The following is a 22,786-nucleotide window of genomic DNA, read 5'->3' as shown; positions in this document are numbered from 1 at the left end:
GGGCACCCAGCCCGACACCCCACAGCCCCCGCCCCCGGGCAGGCCCCGGGGGGCCGCTCCTCTGCCCGCGCCAGGTGGGCTCCCAGCCTGAGGGCACTGAGCGGTGAGACCTGGGGAGGAATTCGCCCGATTCACGCCCGGGCACCCTGCGTCCTGGGGGGGGGGGGGTTGGACACACGGGAGAACTGACCCTGTGCCCCTACGAGCCCGGGTCTGAGCTCGGGCTGTGTGCCCAGCTCTCGGCGCTCTGCCAAGCCGCTCGCCGGCCTGCCACGTGTGTGCTGTCCACGGAACCACGTGGCCTCGCTGTCCCGGGCTGAGGGACCGGGGCCCTCGCTCAGATTCTGTCTGGAGAGGCGTCCAGCCGTTCTGATGGCCGCCCCGCCCCAACAAGCCTGCCGCCTCGCTGCCCACTGCTGTCTCACGTCTGAGTTCTTTCCTGCGTCAGGTCCACAGCCTCCCCCACCCATTGCCGCTAACAGATGGAGTGTATGGTGTATGTGTGTGTATGGAGCATGTATGGTGTGGTGTGTGTAGTGTGTGTGTTTCCTGGGTTCCCCAGAGCCTGCCCTGGCTCCCGGAAGGTGGGGTGGGGCAGTGTTCCCACATCCTAGCCACCCTAGGGGTGGACAGAAATGGCCCCGGGGAGAGTGGGTCTGCCGGGCACGGGCCTGGGGCTTCCTTGCCCAGCGAGGCCCGTCTGTTCCTGCCGTGTGGTGGGGGCCCACACAGGCTCCCAGAAGAGGGGGAAGGGGCGGGTCCGCGAGGAGCTACGGGGCTCCGAGGTTCCGCAGGCTGGACCGGTCGGTTTGGCCACTGCCCCCGGGGTCAGGCGGCCACAGCTACTTGGGCTAGCGCGCGCCGGTCGCCTGCGCAAAGCGGCTCACTTAGGTCCGCCCTCGCCCTGGCTGCGGGGCGGGGCTGCACCTGCCGCCGCCGGCTCTGTCGCCGCTGCGCACCTGGCCCAGGTGAGTCGCCCCTCCCCCGCGGCCGCGGGAGCCCAGGACCGGCAGCAGGTGAGTGGCAGCCACAACGCAGCCTTGCGGAGGGGAACGCAGGTCGCCGGCGCCCGGCGCCGCTTCGGGCCGGAGTCGGGGAGCCTAGCGCGCTCCTTGTCCCGGGAGCCGCTGGGGGGCGGCGGGCACTGCTCCCGGGGTCCGACCCCGAGCCAGGCAGGCTGCTGGCGTCCCGGAAGCCGGAGCGCGGCCGGGCCCCTTCCCGGCCTCGCTGGGGGTGGGGCGGTGCCGCCCTTCCCGCTCCCGCGACGAGGTCCATGGCTTCCTCTGACTCTCAGCGCAGGAGTGCGGGGTCGGGGCGGGTGGGAGAGGAGCGCGGGCGCACCTTCCGCTCCGGCCCTCCGTGCTCGCCCAGCCCCCGCCGTTTGCGCATTCTCGCCCCGCGCGCGCCCGCTAAGCGCACCGCGAGGAATGGGGGTGCGGAGGCCGGCTGCCCCCGGGGACAGCTGGGGACAGCCGGGCGTCCGGCTCCTGGAGCCCTCTGGGCGCGCTGGGTCCGCGTCCAGGCCGTCACAGGGGCTGCGGACTCAGCGCACAGAGAACTGGACTTTCCAGGAACCGCCGCGGGGCGCGGGGCGCGGGGCGCGGGGCGCGGGGCAGTGCCGCGCGGGGGGGCCGGACCTGGGTGTATTTCTGCGGAGACGCGCTCTGCGGGCCTCCCGGGACTGTAGGGGCGCGTGTCTGCGGCTGTTGGGTTTTTTGTGCCCGCTGTGCAGAGCGGACTTGGGACTAAGGTGGCGGCGGCAAGGGGTGAGGGTGCGGCCAGGCTGGCAGCCGCGGGAGACCGTGGCGGGGCCAGGCGCAGAGCGTCGATTGGCAGGCGCTTCCGGAGCGGGCGCACGGCGGGGCTCCTGCAGGAGCCGCAGGAAGCAGAGGCGCCTTCCTGTCCCAGGGTCCTGAGCGCCAGGACCTGGGAGGGTCTGGGCCTTGGGCGGCATGGGAAGTGCCCCCAGGGGCTCAGCCAGGGGCTGGGGAACCGGAGACCCTTGTCCACTACGTGGGCAATGCCAGCCACCTGTAACTGAGGCACAGCCCAGGCCAGAGGTGAGAACAGACAACGGCTGCCCCTACTTCGGCGGAGCCAGCAGCCTCGGGCCTCCAGCGTCCGCCTTAAAGGGGCACTGTCCTCCCGCCCCCAGCCGAAGCTAAGCTGAAGCCAGGTCCAAGCTGAGCCATGGCCCTGGTGAAGCTGAGTCGGTGCTGGGCCGGGGTCCCCAGATGCTGCTCTGGGAGACAGTCAAGGCAAGGGCCAAGGAGCCCAGCTGGACACCCCGTTGCTGGCTGCGAGTGACCCCCTAGACCCCAGCTGGTCCGAGGTCAGAGGCCAGCAGTAGGAAGGATGCCTGCTGAGCATGGCATCCTGGGCCCTCCCACAGTGGCTCTCACTGCCGGGACCCCCCCACGTCATGCCAGGCCCTTGCCTCCTTGAGGCATATGTGCACACACAGAGAACCCCCCCATATGCACATGCATGCACACATGTACTGAGTACCCCACACACTGAGTACCTCCACATGCACACATATGCACACATGTGCTGTGTGTCCACACATGTGCATACACAGAGCACCCCACATGCACACATGTGAACACATGCACACACAGAGCACCCCACATGCACACACAGTGCCCACACGTGCACACACATGCACACACAGAGCACCCCCACATGCACACACAGTGCCCCACACATGCACACACAGAGCACCCCACATGCACACACAGTGCCCACACATGCACACACACAGAGCACCCCACATGCACACACAGTGCCCACACATGCACACACAAGAGCACCCCCACATGCACACATGTGCACACACAGTGCCCCACACGTGCACACACACAGAGCACCCCCACATACACACAGTGCCCACACATGCACACACACAGAGCACCCCCACATGCACACACAGTGCCCACACGTGCCCACACACAGAGCACCCCCACATGCACACACAGAGCACCCCACATGCACACACAGTGCCCACATGTGCACACACACAGAGCACCCCCACATGCACACACAGTGCCCACACGTGCCCACACACAGAGCACCCCCACATGCACACACAGAGCACCCCACATGCACACACAGTGCCCACACATGCACACACAAGAGCACCCCACATGCACACATGTGCACACATGTGCTGAGTGCCCCCCACATGTGCACACACTGAGCCCTCCCCATGCGTGCGCGCGCACACACACAGGCATGCGGGCTGCACGGGAAGTGCAGGGCTCTGTGGACTGGGGCGGGCCCCAGAGGAAGCCTGGCCTGACTCAGAGGGACAGGAAGAGCCTGGGGTGCGGAGCGGCTGCCCCAGGGGAGGGGGCGTGGGTGGGGCTTAGGCTGGGAGAGGATGTGACAGCCAGGCCAGGAAGCCAGGGGTGCTGAGCGAGTGACACAAACAGAGACGCTCCCTGGGCCCCGCGGAGGAGAGGCTGCTCCGAGCACAGCCGTGAGCCCATGGCCGACCTCCCCGCCCAGGAGGGAAGGGCTGGAACCAGGTGATCCTGTGCCCCTTGCTGCCCTGAGTGAACCGCGGACTGGGACCTGGGTTCAGAGCTGGACCCTGTGGGGCAGGCGGCAGTATGGGGTGTGCGCTGTGGGTGTGCAAGACCCGGAGCCTGGCAGGAGGCACAGGAGTGCGGTGTGAGCTGTGTGTGCAGGCGTGTGCAGGGCAACAGACGCTGGGCCTGAGCCAGAGAACTGCTGGTGCGACAGGTGTGGGGGGAGCTGAGCGGGTGGTGTGTAGCAAGTGTGTGCAGGTGTGTGTAGGAGGTGTAGGAAGTGGAGGAGGTGGAGGAGGTGTATGGAGGAGGTGGAGGAGGTGGAGGAGTGTGGAGGAGGTGGAGGAGGTATGTGTAGGAGGTGTGTAGGTGTGTGCAGGTGTGTGTAGGAGGTGTATAGGAGGTGTGTGTAGGAGGTGGAGGAGGTGGAGGAGGTGTATGGAGGAGGTGGAGGAGTGTGGAGGAGTGTGGAGGAGGTGTGTGTAGGAGGTGTAGGAAGTGTAGGAGGTGGAGGAGGTGTATGGAGGAGGTGGAGGAGGTGGAGGAGTGTGGAGGAGGTGGAGGAGGTGTGTGTAGGAGGTGTAGGAAGTGTAGGAGGTGGAGGAGGTGTATGGAGGAGGTGGAGGAGTGTGGAGGAGGTGGAGGAGGTGTGTGTAGGAGGTGTAGGAAGTGTAGGAGATGGAGGAGGTGTATGGAGGAGGTGGAGGGGGTGTGTGCAGGTGTGTGTAGGAGGTGTAGGAAGTGGAGGAGGTGGAGGAGGTGTATGGAGGAGGTGGAGGGGGTGTGTGCAGGTGTGTGTAGGAGGTGTAGGAAGTGGAGGAGGTGGAGGAGGTGTATGGAGGAGGTGGAGGAGTGTGGAGGAGTGTGGAGGAGGTGGAGGAGGTATGTGTAGGAGGTGTGTAGGTGTGTGTAGGAGGTGTGTGTAGGAGGTGTATAGGAGGTGTGTGTAGGAGGTGTAGGAAGTGTAGGAGGTGGAGGAGGTGTATGGAGGAGGTGGAGGAGGTGGAGGAGTGTGGAGGGGCTATAGGAGGTGCATAGGACGTGTGTGTAGGAGGTGTGTAGGAGGTATGGAGGTGTGTGTAGGACGTGTGTGTAGGAGGTATGTGTAGGAGGTGTATAGGAGGTGTGTGTAGGAAGTGGAGGAGGTGGAAGAGGTGTATGGAGGAGGTGGAGGAGGTGGAGGAGTGTGGAGGGGGTGTAAGAGGTGTGTGTAGCAGGTGTGTGTAAGAGGTGTAGGAGGTGTGTGTAGGAGGTGTGTGTAGGAGGTGTGTGTAGGAGGTGTGTGTAGGAGGTGTATAGGAGGTGTGTGTAGGAAGTGGAGGAGGTGTGTGTAGGAGGTGTATAGGAGGTGTGTGTAGGAAGTGGAGGAGGTGTGTGTAGGAGGTGTAGGAGGTGTGTAGGTGTATGACGGGTGTGTAAGAGGTGTGTAGGAAGTGTAGGTGTGTGTAGAGGTATGTAGGAGGTGTGTGCAGGAGGTGTGTGCAGGAGTTGTGTAGGAGGTGCATATAAGAGATGTGTGTATGAGGTGTGTGTAGGAGGTGTATAGGAGGTATGGAGGTGTGTGTAGGAGGTGTGTGTAGGAGGTATGTAGGAGGTGTATAGGTGTGTGTAGGAGGTGTAGGAGTTGTGTAGGAGGTGTGTGTAGGAGGTGTGTAGGCGTGTGTAGGAGGTGTGTGTAGGAGGTGTAGGAGGTGTGTAGGTGTGTAGGTGTGTGTAAGAGGTGTGTGTAGGAGGTGTGCTGGAGTTGTGTAGGAGGTGTGTAGGTGTGTGTGGCAGGTGTGTGGCAGGTGTGTAGGGGGTGTGTAGGTGTGTGTAGGAGGTGTAGGAGGTGTTAGGTGTGTGTAGGAGGTGTAGGAGGTGTGTAGGTGTGTAGGAGGTGTAGGAGGTGTGTGTGGCAGGTGTGGAGGTGTGTGTAGGTGTGTGTAGGAGGTGTGTGTGGCAGGTGTGTGGCAGGTGTATAAGAGGTGTGTAGGGGGTGTGTAGGTGTGTAGGAGGTGTGTAGGAGGTGTGTGGCAGGTGTGTGGCAGGTGTGTAGGGGGTGTGTAGGAGGTGTGTAGGTGTGTAGGAGGTGTGTAGGAGGTGTAGGAGGTGTGTGTGGCAGGTGTGTGGCAGGTGTGTAGGGGGTGTGTAGGAGGTGTGTAGGTGTGTGTAGGAGGTGTAGGAGGTGTTAGGTGTGTGTAGGAGGTGTAGGAGGTGTGTAGGTGTGTAGGTGTAGGAGGTGTGTGTGGCAGGTGTGTAGGGGGTGTGTAGGAGGTGTGTAGGTGTGTAGGTGTAGGAGGTGTGTGTGGCAGGTGTGTAGGGGGTGTGTAGGAGGTGTGGGAGGTGTAGGAGGTGTGTGTGGCAGGTGTGTGGCAGGTGTGTGGCAGGTGTGTAGGGGGTGTGTAGGAGGTGTGTAGGTGTGTGTGGCAGGTGTGTGGCAGGTGTTAGGTGTGTGTAGGAGGTGTAGGAGGTGTGTGTGGCAGGTGTGTAGGTGTGTGTAGGTGTGTGTAGGAGGTGTGTGGCAGGTGTATAAGAGGTGTGTAGGAGGTATGTAGGAGGTGTGTGGCAGGTGTGTGGCAGGTGTGTAGGGGGTGTGTAGGAGGTGTGTAGATGTGTAGGAGGTGTGTAGGAGGTGTAGGAGGTGTGTAGGAGGTGTAGGGGGTGTGTAGGGGGTGTGTAGGAGGTGTGTAGGGGGTGTGTAGGAGGTGTAGGAGGTGTTAGGTGTGTGTAGGAGGTGTGTAGGTGTGTAGGTGTAGGAGGTGTGTGTGGCAGGTGTGTGGCAGGTGTTTAGGGGGTGTGTAGGAGGTGTGTAGGTGTGTAGGTGTAGGAGGTGTTAGGTGTGTGTAGGTGTGTAGGTGTAGGAGGTGTGTGTGGCAGGTGTGTGGCAGGTGTATAAGAGGTGTGTAGGTGTGTGTAGGTGTAGGAGGTGTGTGTAGGAGGTGTTAGGTGTGTGTAGGAGGTGTAGGAGGTGTTAGGTGTGTGTAGGAGGTGTGTAGGTGTGTAGGTGTAGGAGGTGTGTGTGGCAGGTGTGTGGCAGGTGTTTAGGGGGTGTGTAGGAGGTGTGTAGGTGTGTAGGTGTAGGAGGTGTTAGGTGTGTGTAGGTGTGTAGGTGTAGGAGGTGTGTGTGGCAGGTGTGTGGCAGGTGTATAAGAGGTGTGTAGGTGTGTGTAGGTGTAGGAGGTGTGTGTAGGAGGTGTTAGGTGTGTGTAGGAGGTGTAGGAGGTGTGTGGCAGGTGTGTAGGGGGTGTGTAGGGGGTGTGTAGGAGGTGTAGGAGGTGTGTGGCAGGTGTGTAAGGGGTGTGTAGGAGGTGTGTAGGTGTGTAGGTGTGTAGGAGGTGTGTGTGGCAGGTGTGTGGCAGGTGTGTAGGGGGTGTGTAGGAGGTGTAGGAGGTGTAGGAGGTGTGTGTGGCAGGTGTGTGGCAGGTGTGTAGGGGGTGTGTAGGAGGTGTGTAGGTGTGTAGGTGTAGGAGGTGTGTGTAGGAGGTGTTAGGTGTGTGTAGGTGTGTAGGTGTAGGAGGTGTGTGTGGCAGGTGTGTAGGGGGTGTGTAGGTGTGTAGGAGGTGTAGGAGGTGTGTGTGGCAGGTGTGTGGCAGGTGTGTAGGGGGTGTGTAGGAGGTGTGTAGGTGTAGGAGGTGTGTGTGGCAGGTGTGTAGGGGGTGTGTAGGGGGTGTGTAGGAGGTGTAGGAGGTGTGTGGCAGGTGTGTAGGGGGTGTGTAGGAGGTGTGTAGGTGTGTAGGTGTGTAGGAGGTGTGTGTGGCAGGTGTGTGGCAGGTGTGTAGGGGGTGTGTAGGAGGTGTAGGAGGTGTAGGAGGTGTGTGTGGCAGGTGTGTGGCAGGTGTGTAGGGGGTGTGTAGGAGGTGTGTAGGTGTGTAGGTGTAGGAGGTGTGTGTAGGAGGTGTTAGGTGTGTGTAGGTGTGTAGGTGTAGGAGGTGTGTGTGGCAGGTGTGTAGGGGGTGTGTAGGAGGTGTAGGAGGTGTAGGAGGTGTGTGTGGCAGGTGTGTGGCAGGTGTGTAGGGGGTGTGTAGGAGGTGTGTAGGTGTGTAGGTGTAGGAGGTGTGTGTGGCAGGTGTGTAGGGGGTGTGTAGGGGGTGTGTAGGGGGTGTGTAGGAGGTGTAGGAGGTGTGTGTGGCAGGTGTGTAGGGGGTGTGTAGGAGGTGTGTAGGTGTGTAGGAGGTGTGTAGGTGTGTGTAGGTGTAGGAGGTGTTAGGTGTGTGTAGGAGGTGTAGGAGGTGTGTGTGGCAGGTGTGTGGCAGGTGTGTAGGGGGTGTGTAGGAGGTGTGTAGGTGTGTAGGTGTAGGAGGTGTGTGTGGCAGGTGTGTAGGGGGTGTGTAGGGGGTGTGTAGGAGGTGTAGGAGGTGTAGGAGGTGTGTGTGGCAGGTGTGTGGCAGGTGTGTAGGGGGTGTGTAGGAGGTGTGTAGGTGTGTAGGTGTAGGAGGTGTTAGGTGTGTGTAGGTGTGTAGGTGTAGGAGGTATGTGTGGCAGGTGTGTGGCAGGTGTATAAGAGGTGTGTAGGGGTGTGTGTGCAGGGGTGCAGGTGGGATGTCCAGGTGGAAGGTGCAGACGTGGGTGCAGGTGGAGGTCGCAGGGGAGCTTCTCAGGTCCAGCCTCTGCTGCCTCTCGGCGCCCCTATCTGAGCAGGGTCCCCCGGCTTCCTGCCAACCTGAGGCTGCCTTTGCCAGCGTTTTGGGTTTTTGAGCCCCTGCAGGCATCTGGGTGCTGTGCACACTGCTGGGGGGTGGGAAGCGGCGTCTTCCAAAGCCCCCAGTGTTACTCTGCCTCTTCGTGGACCTCCCTAGGCTGCCCCCGCAAGAGCCTTCTGGAAGGAGCCCTGGCAGCCCTCTGGGCAGGTGCCTGTGAGGCAGAGGTGGGAGGAGAAGGGCCAGGTTGAGGGGGTCATCCTTGTCCAAGTGTCAGGGTCTTGGTGGGTAGGAGTCAGATGCAGGGCCCTCGCTCAGCCCCACATCCTGACCCCTGTGTCCCTGTGTCCATTCAGTTCACGTCCTGACCCTGTGTCCCTGTGTCCATTCACCCATGTCCTGACCCTGTGTCCCCCATGTCCATTCACCCACGTCCTGACCCCTGTGTCCCCTGTGTCCATTCACCCACGTCCTGACCCTGTGTCCCCCGTGTCCATTCACCCACGTCCTGACCCTGTGTCCCTGTGTCCATTCACCCATGTCCTGACCCTGTGTCCCTGTGTCCATTCACCCACGTCCTGACCCTGTGTCCCTGTATCCATTCACCCACGTCCTGACCCCTGTGTCCCCGTGTCCATTCACCCACGTCCTGACCCTGTGTCCCCCGTGTCCATTCACCCACATCCTGACCCTGTGTCCCTGTGTCCATTCACCCATGTCCTGACCCTGTGTCCCTGTGTCCATTCACCCACGTCCTGACCCTGTGTCCCTGTATCCATTCACCCACGTCCTGACCCCTGTGTCCCCGTGTCCATTCACCCACGTCCTGACCCCTGTGTCCCCATGTCCATTCACCCACGTCCTGACCCCTGTGTCACCGTGTCCATTCACCCACGTCCTGACCCTGTGTCCCTGTGTCCATTCACCCACGTCCTGACCCTGTGTCCCCCATGTCCATTCACCCACGTCCTGACCCTGTGTCCCTGTATCCATTCACCCATGTCCTGACCCCTGTGTCCCTGTGTCCATTCACCCACGTCCTGACCCCTGTGTCCCATGTCCATTCACCCACGTCCTGACCCCTGTGTCCCCCGTGTCCATTCACCCACGTCCTGACCCTGTGTCCCCATGTCCATTCACCCACGTCCTGACCCCTGTGTCCCCATGTCCATTCACCCACGTCCTGACCCCTGTGTCCCCCATGTCCATTCACCCACGTCCTGACCCCTGTGTCCCCCGTGTCCATTCACCCACGTCCTGACCCTGTGTCCCTGTGTCCATTCACCCACGTCCTGACCCCTGTGTCCCATGTCCATTCACCCACGTCCTGACCCCTGTGTCCCCCGTGTCCATTCACCCACGTCCTGACCCTGTGTCCCTGTGTCCATTCACCCACGTCCTGACCCCTATGTCCCATGTCCATTCACCCACGTCCTGACCCCTGTGTCCCATGTCCATTCACCCACGTCCTGACCCCTGTGTCCCCATGTCCATTCACCCACGTCCTGACCCTGTGTCCCTGTGTCCATTCACCCACGTCCTGACCCCTGTGTCCCCGTGTCCATTCACCCATGTCCTGACCCCTGTGTCCCCATGTCCATTCACCCACGTCCTGACCCCTGTGTCCCCGTGTCCATTCAGCCGGGAGGGAGCTGTAGCCTAGTGATGGCCTGTGGCACACAGTGACCCGAGGGTGCCCAGTGAGGACTTCCAGTCCCTGCCCTCTGTGACCACAGCACTTCAGGGTGGTTAGAGTTGGGGGCATTTGTGGCTGCTGCTGCTGCAGGGTCAGCAGAAGTGTGGAGGACCCCGAGGACGGGGTGCTGGGGGGCCTCTCAGAGTGGCCCCCAGGCTGGGATGGCCTTGATGACACCAGGGCCCCACAATGCCTTGGGGGACCTCAGGAGCTACAAACTCTACCCCGGGAGTGGACGTGCCCAGCGTCAGGCACTGGGTGAGTGGGGTGGGCTTCTCACCTGCTACCTGAGTGCCCAGGGCCCACCGTGTGACAGGCACCCAAGCACCCACAGCAGGGGACAGCCAGGAATGGCCAAGTGCCTGCCCAAGACGGGTCCCACCTGGTGCTGTGTCCACTGCAGAGTGGCCCCGGGGGGTGGAGGGAGCCTCCCTAGGCCATGTGCACGGGCTGAGTGATGCCACACCGGTGACTGGAAGCGCTAAGGGTGCCCCCCTGTGGTGCAGGGCCTCTGCTGCTCCCGGCCAGCGGTTACTGGTTAACTCATCCTGTTCCTGTCTAACCTCTGGGGATGGCGGCAGCCTCTGACCCTCCAGGCGCCCTGTCCAGCTGGCCACGCGGCCGGAGAACAGTCCCGCCCAGCCTTTGGTGGACCAGTCTGCGTGGCCGAGGAGCCCTGTGGAGCTGGGGTGGTGCCAGTGCCCAGCCCACCCCCAGGAGGTCCCAGCAGAGCATGGCAGGTAGGTGGGCAGAGGCATAGGTGTGAACCCCCACCCCTGCCCTCGCAGGCTGGCCCCACACTGCACGCCTGCCCTTACTCAGGCTCCCCGCTAGGCTGCACACCAGAGAGTAAAGGTCTCTGCTCACCCCCTGCATGGCCCCTGCTCCTGATCCCAGCCCTGCCTACAGCTGCCTGCTCGGGCTCATGGGGGACCAGGCATATGGGGAAGGGGTGGGTGGACCTGGGCCGATGGGGGCCCACTGAGACCTCCCTCCAGGACCGGCCACCCCAACTCAAAGATGGGAAGGTGCAGAGGGTCCCAGAGGGTGGAAGTGTCAGGACCCCACCCCTGTAGCAGGCAGGTGGCAGGCTCAGGGGCACAGTGCCTGGCTCCTACTGCAGTGGGCTCTACCACAGGTGCACATGGGACATGGGGGCCGGGCTCGTGTCCTCCGCAGGCCGGCGTCCAGATGGTCATGGCAACTAGGCTGTGCCAGCTCAGCTGTAACTCTGGCCACTGCTAAGGGTCCCCTCTGAGCACAGGGAAGTCACCCAGGGCCTGGCCACTGCTGTCCCCATCCCTGGGACTCACGAGTGGACACGGAGTGATCACCGGGCCCCCCTTTCACTCACAGCCTGAATTTTTCTTTTCTTTTCTTTTTTTTTTTTAAAGACTTATTTATTTATTTGAGTTATACGGAGAAGAGAGAGAGAGAGAGGTCTTCCATCCTCTGGTTCACTCCCCAATTGGCCGTGATGGCCGGAGCTGCACTGATCCACAGCCAGGAGCCAGGAGCTTCCTCCGGGTCTCCCACGTGGGTGCAGGGGCCCAAGGACTTGGGCCATCGTCCACTGCTTTCCCAGGTCACAGCAGAAAGCTCAAAGCCTGGGTGTTTTCTGCACCACCGACTGCCTGTGTCCTCTTGGCAGGTGTCTGTGGCAGGGCCCCCAACTTCCTCTCCCCACCTGGAGACCAGGTCCTGGGGCCAGTCCTGGGCAGTGCAGTCGCTTTGAACTGCACGGCTTGGGTGGTCTTCGGGCCCCTCTGCCCTCAACCTTCGGTCCAGTGGCTGAAAGACGGGCTTCCGTTGAGCAATGGAAGCCACTACAGCCTGCAAGAGGACATCCGGTAAGACACCAGGGTGTCCGGGCCAGATGGACCAGTGCCCACCCCCCAGCCCCAGTCTCCACCCCTGGGGTCTGCTGGCCCCTGCAGACACCTTCTATAGACTGCCCAGCAGAGTCCTATGGCCTGAATGAGGCCCCCAGCCTCGCCTGGGATCAGAAGACCCAGGGCCAGGGTGACCACTGAGAGACCCACACCCCTCCGGCTTCTCTTCGCATCCCAGCTGGTGCCCCAAGAACTGTCCAGGACGCCAAACCTGAGCATCCCCTGGCGACTCCAGGACAGAGGGGGCTCTGGGTGGTGGGGAGGGGTCCCCTGATGTTCCTGAGCCTAGGTGAGAGGGTGGGGTGTGGTCTCCCCAGGGTGGAAGCCAACTTCTCGGAGGCGCTTGTGTCCAGTGTCCTGGGGGTTAACTTGACCAGTGCTGGCGACTACGGGGTCTTCACGTGCTCCATTCAGAACACCAGCTCCTCCTCCATCACTCTGCGTCGAGCTGGTGAGCGGGCGCCCGGGGGAGCGGGCAGGGGCGCAGTGGGGCCGAGAGAACCCGGGCTGGGACGCCAGTGGCTCGTCCCGCTCCCGCAGGCATGGCCGGCCACGTGGCTGCGGTGCTGGCCTCGCTCCTGGTGCTGCTGGCCCTGCTGCTGGCGGCGTTGCTCTACGTCAAGTGTCGCCTCAATGTGCTGCTCTGGTACCAGGCCACGTACGGCGACCTGGAGGTGAACGGTGCGTGCGGGGCGGGAGGCAGGGTGCGGGGTCAGCCGGGCCCCGGGAAGCGTGGCCTCTTTGCTGACCGACCGCCGCCCGCAGACGGGAAGCTCTACGACGCCTACGTCTCCTACAGCGACTGCCCCGAGGACCGCAAGTTCGTACACTTCATCCTCAAGCCGCAGCTGGAGCGGCGCCGCGGGTACAAGCTCCTCCTGGACGACCGCGACCTCCTGCCGCGCGCAGGTACCGCCCGGGCCTGCCCCGCGCGGCCTGGCCCCGCCCCCGCCCCGCCCCGCCTCGGCGCCCGCTCCCTGAGCGCTCAGCGCCCGACCCCGCCCACTGCCCCGCCCCGCGCTCAGCGCCCCGCCCCGCGCTCAGCGCCCCGCCGCGTCCCCGGCGCCCCTTCCCGCAGAGCCCTCCGCCGACCTCCTGGTGAACCTGAGCCGCTGCCGGCGACTCATCGTGGTGCTCTCGGACGCCTTCCTGGGCCAGGCCTGGTGTAGCCACAGCTTCCGGTGGGTCCGGCGCAAGGCCGGGGCTGGGGGCCCGGGTTGCGCCGCTGCTGACCCTGCCGTCCCCGCAGGGAGGGCCTGTGCCGGCTGCTGGAGCTCACGCGTAGACCCATCTTCATCACCTTCGAGGGACAGCGGCGCGGCCCCGCGCACCCCGCGCTGCACCTGCTGCGCCAGCACCGCCACCTGGTGACGCTGCTGCTCTGGAGGCCGGGCTCCGTGGTGCGGGGCAGGGCGCGGGCAGGGGCGGCGGCGGCGGGAGGGGCATGCCCGGCCCGGCCCCACGCTCAAGGCCCGCACCCGGCCGCAGGCCCGGTCGTCCAACTTCTGGAAGGAGCTGCAGCTGGCGCTGCCGCGGAAGGTGCACTACAGGCCGGCGCAGGGAGACCCGCAGACGCGGCTGCAGGAGGACAAGGACCCCATGCTGATCGTCGGTCGTGGCCGCCAGGGCCGCGCCCTGGACTCGGAGCCGGGCCTAGACCGCGAGGGAGACGTGGGTACGCCTGCCCAGCCCCACTCTGACCTCCTCCGGGCTGCATCCTAGCGGGGTGCCGGGGAGGGATGGATGCCCACTGAGGGGGCTTCACCCCAGGGCCTGCCTGGGCGCCTCCTGCTCTCCTAGGACCACCGGGCCGGCAGGTGGGTCCTGGCCGTGGCAGGTACGGACTGCCCAGCCTCAGGCCCCGCTGTACCCCCAGGTGTCCGAGGGCCTGTCTTTGGCGAACCGTCGGCTCAGCTGCACACGAGTGGGGCACCCCTGCCCGGCGAGGGCCGGGGCAATGAACTGGACGTCTCGGACCTCGGCTCACGAAACTACAGTGCCCGCACCGACTTCTACTGCCTGGTGTCGGAGGGTGATGTGTAGCCACTGAGCCAGGACCACGAGGGGGTGCCTTGGGGGCACCACAGACCGGGGCCTGGACTCCTGGGGTCCTGGGGAATGGGTGTGGCTCCAGGGCCCCACCCCATGCCACAGAATAAAAGTCTTTGAACCCTGCCTGGGCCTCTCTCTCCCGGAACAAGGCAGTGGACAGGAGCCGCTGCTGGCCTGTGGGCTGCCTTGCCTCATCTGAGTCAGCTGGGATGTGTGCCACCTGCCCGGCCCCCAGCCACTCTGGTTCCCGCGGGCCCTGCAGGGGAACAGGCCTCCAAGAGTGCTGAAGTGGGTTTTGGTTGGGTCAGTATGGACTGCAGCCTCTCAGTGACAGGGCCTGGCTGGAGGGGGTCCCAGGTGGCCAGCGTGTGAACCCCTGGTGAAGCACCTGCACCAGGGCAGAGCCAAGTCCCCTGGTGCCAGCCAGGGCAAGCAGAGGGAGCTGGGTGCACTTGCATCCAGAGCAGCCCATGGAGGGGCCAGGCCTCAGTCCCCAGCTGTGCTGGGCCTTCCCCAGGCGGCCCCACGGCTGTCTCTGCCGTCCTCCCCATGTCCCCACTGGGACCAGGTCTGCTGGCCTCGGAGGCCTGTGTGTGTGTGAGCCCGGGGTGGGGTTTGTGGTTGGGAACACGGCACGTCCCAGGTGGAAGCACACGGGGCTGGGACTGTGTTCATAGCCACCTTTATTCCCAGTGCTGCTGCCCCCAGGTCTGCCAGTGTGACCAGTGTCCACCCTGTGCACCAGAGCAGCCTCGAGCGCCGCTGCCCACCCCTGCCCTGCAAAGCCAAGCCCCAGCTGCAAGCCCCCACCCCTTGCCAGGCCCTGGACGGTGCACACGCAGCTCCTGTGAGCCCCCAGACCACCAGCCTTCTCCTGCAGGCTGGGCTGGTACCGGGGCTGTCCCTTGGAGCCCCAGCTGCTCCACTTCCTCCTCCTCCTCCAGGGGTCTCCTCTAGGGGCCCAGGAAGTCCTCCTTCCGATAGCCCTTCTGCAGCAGGGAGGAGACCAGCGTCAGGGGCCCTCTGCCCCGTGCCACCGTCCTCCCACCATGCCGGGCATGGCCTGGGCCCCCGTCTCTGGGTCCCAGGTCTCCTGCTGCCCCTGGACGTCCCCATCCCTCTCCCGGGACCCCCTGCCCACCCCGTCATGAGCATACCGCCCGGAAGTCACGATGCAGCTTGTTGTACTGCCACAGGTTGGCCAAGAGGCTGGAGGCCGCCCGGGATGACTTCTCACTGTCAGGGCTGGGGGACGAGGACCGGAGGGTGAGGACTGGGGCGGGGGTGGGGCTGGAGGACCTGGGCCAGGCAGTGGGTGTGGGGGCCAACCGCACCTGTCCCGCTTCTTCTTAATGAAGACCAGCTTTCGCAGCCCGTCGAAGTAGAGCAGGTCTCGGGCAGCGATGGGGCTGGCCACCACCAGGTTGTTGAGGACGGCTATGATGTTGACCAGCACCTCTGCTGGGGGCGCCTTCTCACCCACGCTCCCCGGCAACTTCTCGATCAGGTGACTCACCACCTTCGTGGCTGCCGGGAGCCCCGAGGGTCAGCCTCAGCGCCGCCCCGCCTCCGCTTCCCCGCCTCCCCCAGGTGCCATCCGAAACTGGGCCACGGGCTGGGCAGGCCCCGGGGCAGCCTGACTCACACATCTCGTCCTTGTTCCTGGCGTTCCGGGACAGGTTTCGGATGAGGCCGGTCAGCGAGCGCAGCTGGTGGTGGTCAGCGGTCCGGACGCGGTCCAGCACGGGGTTCAGGATGCGCTCTTGCTCCAGGGCCAGACGGCTCAGCACGCCCGCCCACTGCCGGGGTGGAGCCGGGAGGGTGGGCGGGGCGCTGACACCTCCTCGGCCCCCAGGTCCTGGCTGCGTCTGGGGCCCCTCCCGTCCCATACGCGGGCCCCTCTCCCCTCTGCCACGCTGGGCCAGTCTGGCGTCCTGCAGGCGTTGCGCCCGGCGCGCTCACCCTGCGGTCGCCCGCGGTGATGTTCTGCAGGGCGCCGGCGGCCGCCTCCGTCGTGTGCCGGTTGAGTTCGCAGCGTTGCAGCAGCCGATTGTACAGCCCCACGATCTGTGGGCTCCACAGCCACTCCAGGCCCTTGGGGTCCTTGGACACCTCGGCGAAGGTGAGCGCGTCGGCCGTGAGAGGCAGCTGGACGGAGGCGCGGAGGGTCAGCGGGGCCGGGCGCGTCCCGCCCCTCCCGCCGGAGGAGGGGGCGGAGGGTCAGCCGCGCGCGCCCCGCGCCTCCCGCCCGTGTCCGGACGCACCTCCCGCAGCCGCCGGCTCTGCGGCGTGAAGCAGCCGACCACCTCGCCGGGCGGCGCCCCTGCCAGGTCCCTGCGGCCGCGGCCCTCCAGCCGCTGCAGGGCGGACGGCGGCATCTCGTCGTACAGGCGGTAGGACAGGTTCCTCAGCACGCACACGGCGTTCTCCACGCTCTGTGGAGGGCAGCGCGGTCAGTGCGCGCCGGGCCCCGGGGCCCCCGCTGCACCGGCTGCCCTCACCTTGTCTTCACACTTGCCCACGTCCAGGGCGTGATTGATGTAGGTGACCAGGGCGTCCACCAGGCCGTGGCACTCGCGCATCTTCTGGCGAGTGGCCTGGGAGGCTGAGCTGAGGTTCCTGGGGGTGGGGGCAGGTCAGACCCCGCCATCGGGAGCCGGGCCCAGCCCCGGGGCACCCCCAGCTCCGAGTCCCTGCTGGACACTCAGGGCTCTGCCCCTCCGCATCTGCCCGCTCCCACGTGCACGCCTCAGTGTGGGAGGTGGGTTAGGAGTGTCAGAGCGAATCCCTGGTTAAAGAACCGCGCACCTGAGGAAGCCGGTGGCGTTGTAGAAGATCTCGGACTCCGAGGCGTTCTGCTGGATGAGGGGGGGGCCCCCGGCCCCCGACAAGGGGCTCAGCACCAGGTCTGTGAGCTGCTCCAGGGTGTCCCGGGCCAGGCGGTCTTTCAGGTGGTCGCTGGAGGACAGGTTCCACAGGATCCCTAGGCAGGCAGGGCCGGGGGTGGTCAGCGCCCTCCCAGGGGCCCCCTCGGGCTTTTCAGGCAGTGAGGGGAGCAGATGAGGGTCCCTCCCCTCCCAGGAGCCTCTCGGAGGCCCTGCCCGCAGCCCTCAGGGAGTGGCCAAAGGGGTGGACAACGCAATGTGGGGCTGGAGGCAGAGCCCGTGGGCAGGGCTCCTGTCCTGGGGGCGGAGACAGAGCCCTGGGCGGGGCTCCTGTCCTGGGGGCGGAGACAGAGCCCTGGGCGGGGCTCCTGTCCTGGGGGCGGAGACAGAGCCCTGGGCGGGGCTCCTGTCCTGGGGGCGGAGACAGAGCCCGTGGGCGGGGCTCCTGTCCGGGGGCGGAGACAGAGAACTGGGCGTGGCTCCTGTCCGGGGGTGGGGCTCCTGTCCGGGGGCGGGGCGGCGCGGGCACCGGTGACGTTCTTGCGTAGCTCGTCGTCCTGCTCCCGCAGCGTCCGCAGCAGCTCGAAGACGCCGTTCTCCTCCACCAGCGCCAGCTTGTTGTCGGCGTTGTCGTAGATGAGGTTGCGCATGGCGCCGGTGGCGTGGCGCTGCACCTCCTGGTTGGCGTGGTTGAAGAGCCGCACCAGCCGCGGCACGGCCTGCAGGCTGCGGGCCTGTGGGCAGAGGCAGGGGCCGTTGGCACGCTCGGGAGGTCCCTGCGGGCTGGGGGCCGGGGCGCGGCGGCCTCACCTGCTTCTTGGCGGCTGCATCGCTGTAGCACTTGTGTTGGATGTAGGCGGCTCCCAGCACCTGCAGGTTGGGATCTGAGGCCATGAGGTACTTGACTGCAGAGGGCAGGTCGATGTCATCAAAGCTGCAGAATGGGGGTCAGGGGTCAGGGGCCAGGCTGAGCCCTGGCGGCAGGCCGGGCTGGACGGACGTCCCTTCTCCCCCAGGCTCAGTGGCTCACCCGCTGCTGAGCCTCTGCAGACTGCGGTGGCCAACGAAGCTGTCCAGCCCACGCACATCCGGCAGGTGGCCCGAGTCTGCCAGGCTCAGGCTGAGGCTGCGCACGGAGGGTGCCCGGGCCACGGGGTCCAGGACAGGCCCCCCGACTCCCCCGGCAACCCCCCGGCTCCGGTGGCTGCTCTGGAACCGCTGTAGGGTCCGCATGGCGGGGGCACGGATGGTCCGGCTGGGGGGGCCCTCGATGACCTCTGGCCAGTCCAGCCCCCCTGCCCGGCCTGAGCTGGAGCCGGCCTGGCGCTCATAGGCGAAGGCCCTGTAGGAGGCGGCCGCGGGCTCCAGCTGCTCGGACACCACGCTGTAGCGGTCGTCCAGGCCCCCGGAGCCCAGCCTCAGTGAGCGCAGGGACAGCGTGTCATAGTCGGCACGGCTCCCTACCCCCCCTCGCTCATGGAAGGACACTGGCCGGGTGGGCATGGGCAGCGGGGGCTGGGTGGCCCCGTACCCCGGGGACCCAAAGGCACCGCCCCCGTTGTGGGCCGAGCTCAGCCTCCGGCTGCAGCTCAAGTCCACGGCTGAGCGAGAGGACCAGGTGGCCGGGCTGTAGGCCGGCTTGGCGACCGGTCGGAAGGTCTGTAGGCGGAGAGAGAGCAGTGAGGGGTCTGCTGGGGGCTGGCCCCGCCCGGGGCCCCACTCTCTGACACGAGAGCCCCCCGCCCTGTCTGGACTGCGGGGCGGACTATCCACCCTCGGGCTGGGGCTGTCACTCACCGAGGTCTTGTCCCCACTCAGGCCCTGGGAACGCGAGCTGAAGCCAGACTGCAGGGTGTGGTACTGACCCCTGGATGTGCCTGGGGGACAGGACAGGGGGTAGCCCGGCCTGGCCAGACAGCAAAGTGCTGGCCACCACCTCGCCTTCCCGAGGGCCCCGTCTCAGGCGCAGGGCTGGAGGCCAGGGCCGTGCTCCCGTCCCGCCGTGGCTTCCTCCCCCCACCCCACCCCCCGCTGCTGGGGAAGCCGGCCAGGGACTCCTCCACCAGCTCTGCTGTCCCGTCAGGGGCCCAGCCTGCCCCGGCCCACACTGACCTCTGGATTCCTCCCGAGCCCAGACCCCATCCGTGCTGTGGTCACAGGGCAGTGCTGCTGCACTGGCCAAGGACAGGCTGTTGGGACCGGTCTGCTCTGTGGGCAGTGCCCAAGGCAGGGACCACACCCACCCCATCCAGCCACACACCAGCTGGCGCCTGACTCCACTGTGAGTGGACAGACAGGTGGGCGGAGGGGTGAGTGGATGGATGGGTGAGTGGGTGGGCGGAGGGGTGAGTGGGTGCTGCAGAAGCCATCCGGTAAAGGTGGAACCCAAGGTGGCACAGACTTAAGGGTCTAGCACTGGGAGCAGCCAGCTGATGCCGGGACCCCAGCCCCTGGGAGTGGGCGAAGAGTCTCCCAGGCCTGGGGCAGGGGTGCGGGGAGTGGGCCAGCCTCTGCTTGAGGAGCCAGACTGTGTGAGGTTCCTCCCCCTTGCACACTCCCCAGACCCACCCTGGTTAATGAGGCTTCTGGACGGGGGCTATTAACCCTTTTGACGCTGGTGAGGCTCACCTTGGGGGGCACACCCCCAGCCTGGGGGCCTGACCCCCACCCCCAAATTATAATCCTCCTCCCCCTAATTGGCAGGGCAGCCAGGGTGGTAATTAACCCCTCCCCCACCCCATGACCCCTGGGACCGACTGAGCTGCCAGCTAGGCTGAGGCCCAGGGAGTGGCCACCCTGGCCAGCCCCTGCTGGCTGATCCTGGCTAGAGGCCAGTCCTGGGCAAGGATCCTGTGGAGGTCTGGGCCCCTGTGTTCTGGGGGATCTGTCTCCCTGTGCAACCCCAGTTCCTGTTGCTGTGGCCGGATGTCTCCAGGGTGACAGCCATGCCCTCCCAGTGCCCGTGGGATCCTTAGATGCACACACGCGTGTGCACCCATACACACACACACGCGTGTGCATGCACACACCAGCTGGGCCAGGATTTCTGCCACTGGGTCTGGCTGGCAGGGGCACCCAGCCCTCTGTTCTCCAGGGAGTCTGGGTCACTCCTGCTGTCCAGCGGCTGCAGTCCCACAGGGAGCCCCTGGTCCTCGCAGGCCCTGGCGTTGGCCCAGGACGCCTCACACCCCCTCCCCCATCTCTGTTCTCATTCCTGGGGGGCCCGCAGCCCTTCTGTGTCTCCCAGCTCCCCGTGTTCCGGGTTTGCCGACCGCCAGCCCAACCATGTGCTGCTCCCGCTCCGCCACCCACGGGGAGGGCCCAAGGCCCTGGGGACGCTGGGGTACCCCTGGGCTCCATCTGGGGTCCCAGCTGGGGAGGTGGCACGCCCCACCCGCAGCCGCTCCCCTGGCCTGGCAGGTGACTCAGAGCAGGCCGCGGTGAGTCAAGGGCCGAGCTCCAGGCCGAGCGGCCTCTGCCCCGCGCACCACCACGCCCGGCACCACCGCCCGCCGCCACGCTCCCCGGCGTGGGCTCACCTCGGGCTGCCTCCGCCGCACCCTCGATCTCGGCTGCCCCGTTGTGCCGCGGCTGGTGGCCCAGCTGCAGGAGGCGGGCACGGACCTGCTCCTGGACGCGGGCCGCCCGCAGCCGCTCGGCCTCCGGCCCCTCGGCGCCCCTGCGGTCCAGCTGCAGGTCTGAGGGCAGCGCCAGGGAGCACACGCCAGCCTCGGGCTGCAGGGCCGACAGCAGGAAGTTACCGTCCTGCATGGCGACGGCGGTGCCGGGCTGATCTGCCTGGCCTGGGCCTCCCCGGCCTCCGCCGGCCTGGGCCGTCTTCACCGTCCTGTCCCTCGAGGCCCTGTCCCTGAAGTCCCCTCCCCGCGGGCGCGCCCAGAGCCGGGCGGGAGACTGGGCCTGCCCTGCCCAGAGCTCGCTGGGGGCGGGGACACCTGGGCCAGGTTGGGGGGAGGGGCTACCACCTGGTTAAGGTGGAATTTGGCGGAAGAACAGGCCCTGCTGGGCCCGGAGCTCCCGCCTCCTCTTCTCCCACCCCAGGGCAGGGCCGGCAGGGGTCCCGGGCCCTTCCAGCTCTCAAGCCTGGCAGAGGATTTGGGGTGGGGTAGGAAGGGGGGGCACTGAGGAGCCTGAGCAGGCGGGGGCTCTGGGTAGCCCCAAGGCAGCCCAGGCAGGGGTAACATCCAGAGAGCTGCTTGCCCGCTGGGGTCAGCCTAGGACCAAGGACATGACAGTCCTTCCTGTGGTCCTTGCAATCCACAGAGACACCCCCCCGCCCCGCCAGCTGTGCCCAGCCCCCCCCCCCCCCCCCCCCCGCTGCTGCCTCCGGGTCTGGGGTGGGATGCCCATTACCACTGGTGAGTCAGGGCCCAGCAGGGCTGACTGGGGTGGGCGGGGCTGCCCCAGGGGGTTGACTCAGAGAGGGGCCTGGGCTCCTGTCAGCGCCTGTCAGGCTGCGAGGGGGGCAGGAGCTGAGGGGTTCTGGGGGAATGGGAACTGGGCAGGAGGGCCCAAGGGCCTGGCGGGGAGCAGGGCCCGCATGCTCTGAGGGGCTCAGGGTCCAGCCTGACTCCCAGGCCAGGCCCCTGGTTGACTGGGGAGGCAGGGGGCAGCCCAGGGGGGACGGGAGGAGTGGCCTTGGGCCCCAGGAGCCCCTGTCCCTCCCGAGCACAGGCACTTGGCTCCCTCCCCCCCCGCCGTGGCCCTAAGGAGGGTGGGGGCTGGGACAGAGCCTTGGGGGTGCTGAGGGGTGGGGGGATCAGTGTGAAGGGAGCGGGGCTACAGGAGTGGGGGGACCTACCCTGCGGGCGATCCTGGCCCTGCAGGCCTCTGGGCTCGGGCTCCTCGTGGAGGCCCCTGCCGCCGGCTGAGGGCTCCTGGGCTCCATTCCGGGCCCCGCTCGAGCAGGGCAGCCTCTGGCTCGGGACGGGACTGTGGGGCCCGGGAGGGCGGAGTGGGCACCCTGCACGCCCAGCTCATCAGACCGGTTGCTTCCCTGGGAGCTGCGCTTCGTGTGGAAAATCCTGGGAGACAAGTCTGTGCGGCGCTGAGCAGCCCGAGGCTCTCGCCTGCCAGCGCCCGGCCCGCCCTGCCCCTGCCCGGCTCCACCCGGGACGCGCAGCCTAGCTGCTGGCCACTGGCAAATGCTGGAGGGGCCTGGGAGCCACACAGGCGTGCAGGGCTCCCGGGGAGCAGGAGGGGGACATGGTGGCCTCTGGGCCGGGGGAGGCCGGTGCCCAGTTGCCTGGCTCCCCACTCTTCTGGAGCCAGCTGTGTACAGGGAGCACCACGCCTCCTTCTGGAGGCTGTGGGGGGCTAGATCTGAAGGACCCCCTGCTGGGTGCTGGGCGTCCCCTCAGGAACCTGAGGGCCTAGAAGGCGGGGTGGACTCCTAGGTGGGTCTCCAGGCGGTTCTAGGCAGGGCTCTGAGTGGGGGTGAGGGTCCTGAGGGGCACTCAGCACCCAGGAGGCGGTCCATGGGCTGGGGCTGGGCAGGGAGGGGGGCAGGGTGGGGTGGGTGTGCTGAGCACAGGTGGAAAGTCCGGGTGTTCCCAGGGGGATTCGGACCCTGCAGGCACGCGGTCGGTGGTTGCCTGTAGGGCTGGGGGAGGGTGGCTCCTTGGGCTGGGCCTGGTCCAGTTATAGACCAGGGCCGGACGTGCGGGTAGCTTGGCTCCAGCCCCAGAGGCACTTCCTGTTGGCAACCCTGGCACCCACACTCAAGCCTGGAGCTGGCCTGAGGCCTGGGCTCTGGGCCTGCCTGGCCGGCAGGGTGGTCCCTGCCCCTGGGGCCTGGGATGCAGGGGGAGGGCCGTGTGATCCCTGACTCGCCCTTGGCTCAGAAGCCAGCTCAGGGGACCAGGCCCAGCTGGCTGTGGGTGGTCTTGCCCACGTGTCCATCCATTTGCCCACCTGGCCGTCAACGGCCAACTGTTCATTACTTTTTTTCCCCTAATATTTATTTATTTGAAAAGCGACGTTGGGGAGAGATCTTTTATTCTCTGGTTCACCCCGATATCTGCAACAGCCAGGGCTGGGCCCAGAGGAAGCCAGGATCCCGGAGCTGCACCCAGGTCCCCACTGGGCGCAGGGG

General features: G+C 65.9%; 2 protein-coding genes across 8 annotated transcripts; one reads left to right on the top strand and one right to left on the bottom strand.

Annotated features, from left to right (window-relative positions):
- The first annotated feature begins 838 nt into the window (after window positions 1–838).
- SIGIRR (single Ig and TIR domain containing) lies at window positions 839–13,912 on the top strand. Of its 7 annotated transcripts, none has more exons than XM_089306550.1 (10): window positions 839–968; window positions 10,427–10,585; window positions 11,497–11,695; window positions 12,055–12,188; window positions 12,278–12,418; window positions 12,503–12,646; window positions 12,816–12,918; window positions 12,987–13,137; window positions 13,226–13,412; window positions 13,614–13,912. In XM_089306550.1, the coding sequence occupies exons 2-10, from the start codon at window positions 10,579–10,581 to the stop codon at window positions 13,778–13,780; spliced, it is 1,233 nt and encodes a 410-aa protein (XP_089162676.1). In that variant the 5' UTR covers window positions 839–968; window positions 10,427–10,578; the 3' UTR covers window positions 13,781–13,912. The 7 variants fall into 7 exon arrangements, with proteins under 7 accessions (XP_089162676.1, XP_089162652.1, XP_069910060.2 ...); XM_089306526.1 differs by having other exon boundaries at window positions 862–1,016; window positions 12,091–12,188; XM_070053959.2 differs by having other exon boundaries at window positions 862–1,016.
- A 543-nt stretch (window positions 13,913–14,455) lies between these two features.
- PKP3 (plakophilin 3) lies at window positions 14,456–21,715 on the bottom strand. The gene is made up of 14 exons (XM_070053793.2): window positions 21,494–21,715; window positions 20,214–20,409; window positions 18,472–18,551; window positions 17,705–18,333; window positions 17,485–17,608; window positions 17,204–17,408; window positions 16,598–16,772; window positions 16,291–16,408; window positions 16,054–16,224; window positions 15,752–15,937; window positions 15,435–15,588; window positions 15,124–15,316; window positions 14,947–15,034; window positions 14,456–14,778 (listed from the first exon to the last, which is right to left on the bottom strand). The coding sequence occupies exons 1-14, from the start codon at window positions 21,578–21,580 to the stop codon at window positions 14,743–14,745; spliced, it is 2,442 nt and encodes an 813-aa protein (XP_069909894.1). The 5' UTR covers window positions 21,581–21,715; the 3' UTR covers window positions 14,456–14,742.
- Window positions 21,716–22,786: the final 1,071 nt, after the last annotated feature.

The sequence above is a fragment of the Oryctolagus cuniculus genome, chromosome 1 (assembly GCF_051225735.1).
Source record: "Oryctolagus cuniculus isolate XC-2025 breed Fujian yellow rabbit chromosome 1, ASM5122573v1, whole genome shotgun sequence".
Taxonomy (NCBI): Eukaryota; Metazoa; Chordata; class Mammalia; order Lagomorpha; family Leporidae; genus Oryctolagus; species Oryctolagus cuniculus.
This window is presented reverse-complemented; position numbering and strand designations above follow the sequence as displayed.

What these genes read in the sequence shown, in the direction of transcription:
- SIGIRR (XM_089306609.1), top strand. Translation starts at nt 10,417, where the DNA reads ATGGCGGCAGCCTCTGACCCTCCAGGCGCCCTGTCCAGCTGGCCACGC. An exon ending in TCTGGAGGCCGGGCTCCGTG is followed by an intron (nt 13,138 to 13,225) that starts GTGCGGGGCAGG and finishes ACCCGGCCGCAG; the next exon opens with GCCCGGTCGTCCAACTTCTG. An exon ending in AGACCGCGAGGGAGACGTGG is followed by an intron (nt 13,413 to 13,613) that starts GTACGCCTGCCC and finishes CTGTACCCCCAG; the next exon opens with GTGTCCGAGGGCCTGTCTTT.
- PKP3 (XM_070053793.2), bottom strand. Translation starts at nt 21,580, where the DNA reads ATGGAGCCCAGGAGCCCTCAGCCGGCGGCAGGGGCCTCCACGAGGAGC. An exon ending in GGGCCAGGATCGCCCGCAGG is followed by an intron (nt 20,410 to 21,493) that starts GTAGGTCCCCCC and finishes TCGGCCCTGCAG; the next exon opens with CCCGAGGCTGGCGTGTGCTC. An exon ending in AACGCCACCGGCTTCCTCAG is followed by an intron (nt 16,409 to 16,597) that starts GTGCGCGGTTCT and finishes CCCCACCCCCAG; the next exon opens with GAACCTCAGCTCAGCCTCCC.